General features: G+C 35.0%; 1 protein-coding gene across 1 annotated transcript in view; it reads right to left on the bottom strand.

Moving 5' to 3' along the window:
* Positions 1-1,135: 1,135 nt before the first annotated feature.
* The window catches only part of LOC107565079 (CUB and sushi domain-containing protein 1-like), a gene marked incomplete at its 3' end in the record, with an annotated part of 65,565 nt that continues 64,123 nt past the window's right edge, over positions 1,136-2,577 (bottom strand). The window contains exon 20 of the mRNA XM_016250264.1: positions 1,136-1,323. Coding sequence (XP_016105750.1) covers positions 1,136-1,323 — 188 coding nt within the window. The remainder of the gene's footprint in view (positions 1,324-2,577) is intronic.

Here is a 2,577-nt window from a genome sequence, read left to right as displayed (position 1 = left end):
CAAAATAATGTTCTTTATAGCAACATCATATGACCCCTTTAAACACTTGTTATTGCTACTCAGGGGACATTCTCGTGGAGAGCATTTTATTGGACCACATTTTGGATGATACCCTGAGAGCAAGATAAGTCATCAATATTTTGTGTTCAATTTCCTGGAAGAGAAAGACTTGTTTAGAAGTCAAATTTAGGAATACCAGCTTACTAATCTAATCTAATAGACATGGGCTAAAAGCCACAAAGACCTCCAATTGTAATTCTTTGGGGTCTTTAATATCAGCATCTCAAATATATAAAAATCCAGCGTGTGCTTTTAACATGTCAGAGCTTCCTCAGCCTCATCTTCTTAGGGTGAGCAGAAAATAGTTGCAAAACTCTAGAATCCTTATCTGGTCATCAGGGTCAGTGGTCAATGGGTGTTACAGTATTGATGAATTCTTACTTGAATTAGTAAGTTACAAAAGGAATGCTCAACATTAGCTATTGTCATGCTGAAACTAATTCCATCCAAGACACAGTTCTTAGATAATTCAGATATTTTACCAGCCTTTACAGTCCACATAAAAGACAAAAATCCATTGTTACTCTAAGAGGAAAGCAAATCGAATTACTGCAGGGTCCATCAGCTTTAACTGACATAGCAGTCAAAACTATCTGACGTTCTTGGCTTTTATAGCCAAGAGAATTATGCAGTTTAAGTGAAACCCATCGAGAACATCTCTAGGTCATATTTAACTCCAAACAAAAAAGAAAAAAAAAAAGAAAGTTGCCTATTTTTAGGATCGCTAAGATTTTTTTGCACTTTAATGGCAATTAAACATATTTCCTCCTTACTGTATCATTCTGATTATCTCAAATTGCATGTGCATTAATATAATGTGTGATTAATAATGAAAAAAAAAAACATTCAAGGTGAATTCAAGGACAATATGTGTTTAAACGTCACAATGCAAAACATCTGACCTGGGGAGCACTAAGTTTTGTTTTGTTTTAACATGTGACCTGGACATGTTTTCATGACACTTGCCCCTTAAATATAATCTGAAAGTGAACACCGACCCAGTGGTTGTGCTTCACTCGTTTTCCCAGCCCTGCCCTCAAGGGAACAAACCATACACCTGCAAGGTGAAACTTGCCTTTATATTCGATAGCAAAACCAGACATCCCCAGGGAGGCATCACTGCGGAAGGCCAGAAAAAGGCTGTTTCCACTGCTTTCGATGCGCTCAGGAACCTGGATGCCCTGCAGACTGATGATCAGGGGTCCGTTGGAGTCCTCACCCTCATAGATATGGAGGAAGTCATAGCTGGGCTCCATGTTAAAACTGCACAACAAATGGAGAAAGATTTAAAGATTGTTATATGCATAAGGTCTCACTGATGTATGAAATCATTGATTTTATATAAATTTGACAACACCCTTCCAAATACAAACACACGTTAAATTTTGGATGTCAGTCTTCTGCATTGAAAGGTCATGTGCAGGTATCCCAACAAGGAAGCTTAAGATGCTTAACCAACAAGGTATGCTTAGACTTAACCGTGTGGCATTTTTCATGAATTAAAATGTTTGGGGAAAAAAAATATGTAAATAAATATTGCTTTCTAATATTATGCATTCATATATTAAAGCATGCAATAATTTAAGGGAGCTATTTTTATTATTTATTTGATAAATGCTTTTAATAAACAAGGATGGTAATCCAGGAACGTGTTCAACCCATGCATTCTTGCTTAACCTGCTTCATCAGTAAGCCTGCTAGTTTTCAGAAGTAAATCCTTCTTTCTAGTTGGTCTGTTTCGTAATTATAATTAAAGTCCATGAAGTTCTGATCATTTTGGCTGAGTGAAACATAAGCAATCAGAGTCATAATCATGATCATAAAGATTCAAGTATGTGAGTTGATGATTGTGATTGTGGATTTGTGTGCAAGAGCTGAGATACATGACACTCATAATAAACTTCAGTGATTTTAATTCATAATATGTTTCAACACTGAGGCATTTCCACCCCTACAAAAAAATAAAATAAAAATCATTAGCTTAGAAATTCTTTTTCAGGTTTTCATCTTCTAAATCTGCTCCATGCAGTCTGGCTCCATTTTAAAGACTTTAAGGTAAATGATAGTATTCTCTGAAATTAAGAGCCCCGCAATGATAAAGTTAAAGTTTATTTATTAAACAAAATGAAATATTGACTCAATGTAATCTGGCAACGGCATATTGATTTGTCTAGAAATGCTACATATGTACCTGGCATAGTCCCTGTTCACTGAATGTTTGTTTATTAAAGGGGTCGTGAACTAAATTATTATTTTATTATTTTTATTTGTTTGTTTATTATTACAAAGGGCTCCACGTATATTAATCATACTAAAAAAAAATACATCAAAAATGGTCATAATTTACAAATAAATTTTAACCCCTTGTATACATGTTATGTTTAATGTATCTTTTGCAAACCTTTGGTATGTTTTTGACTAGTACACCTTCTGAGATTTACTATTTGATGAAAGGGTTGATTATAGCATAACATTTAGTTCCCTCTCAGTCGGTCACTCTCGACGTCACGTCGGAGG

The sequence above is a fragment of the Sinocyclocheilus grahami genome, unplaced genomic scaffold, assembly GCF_001515645.1.
Source record: "Sinocyclocheilus grahami isolate Dianchi unplaced genomic scaffold, SAMN03320097.WGS_v1.1 scaffold980.1, whole genome shotgun sequence".
In the NCBI taxonomy this organism is placed as follows: domain Eukaryota; kingdom Metazoa; phylum Chordata; class Actinopteri; order Cypriniformes; family Cyprinidae; genus Sinocyclocheilus; species Sinocyclocheilus grahami.
This window is presented reverse-complemented; position numbering and strand designations above follow the sequence as displayed.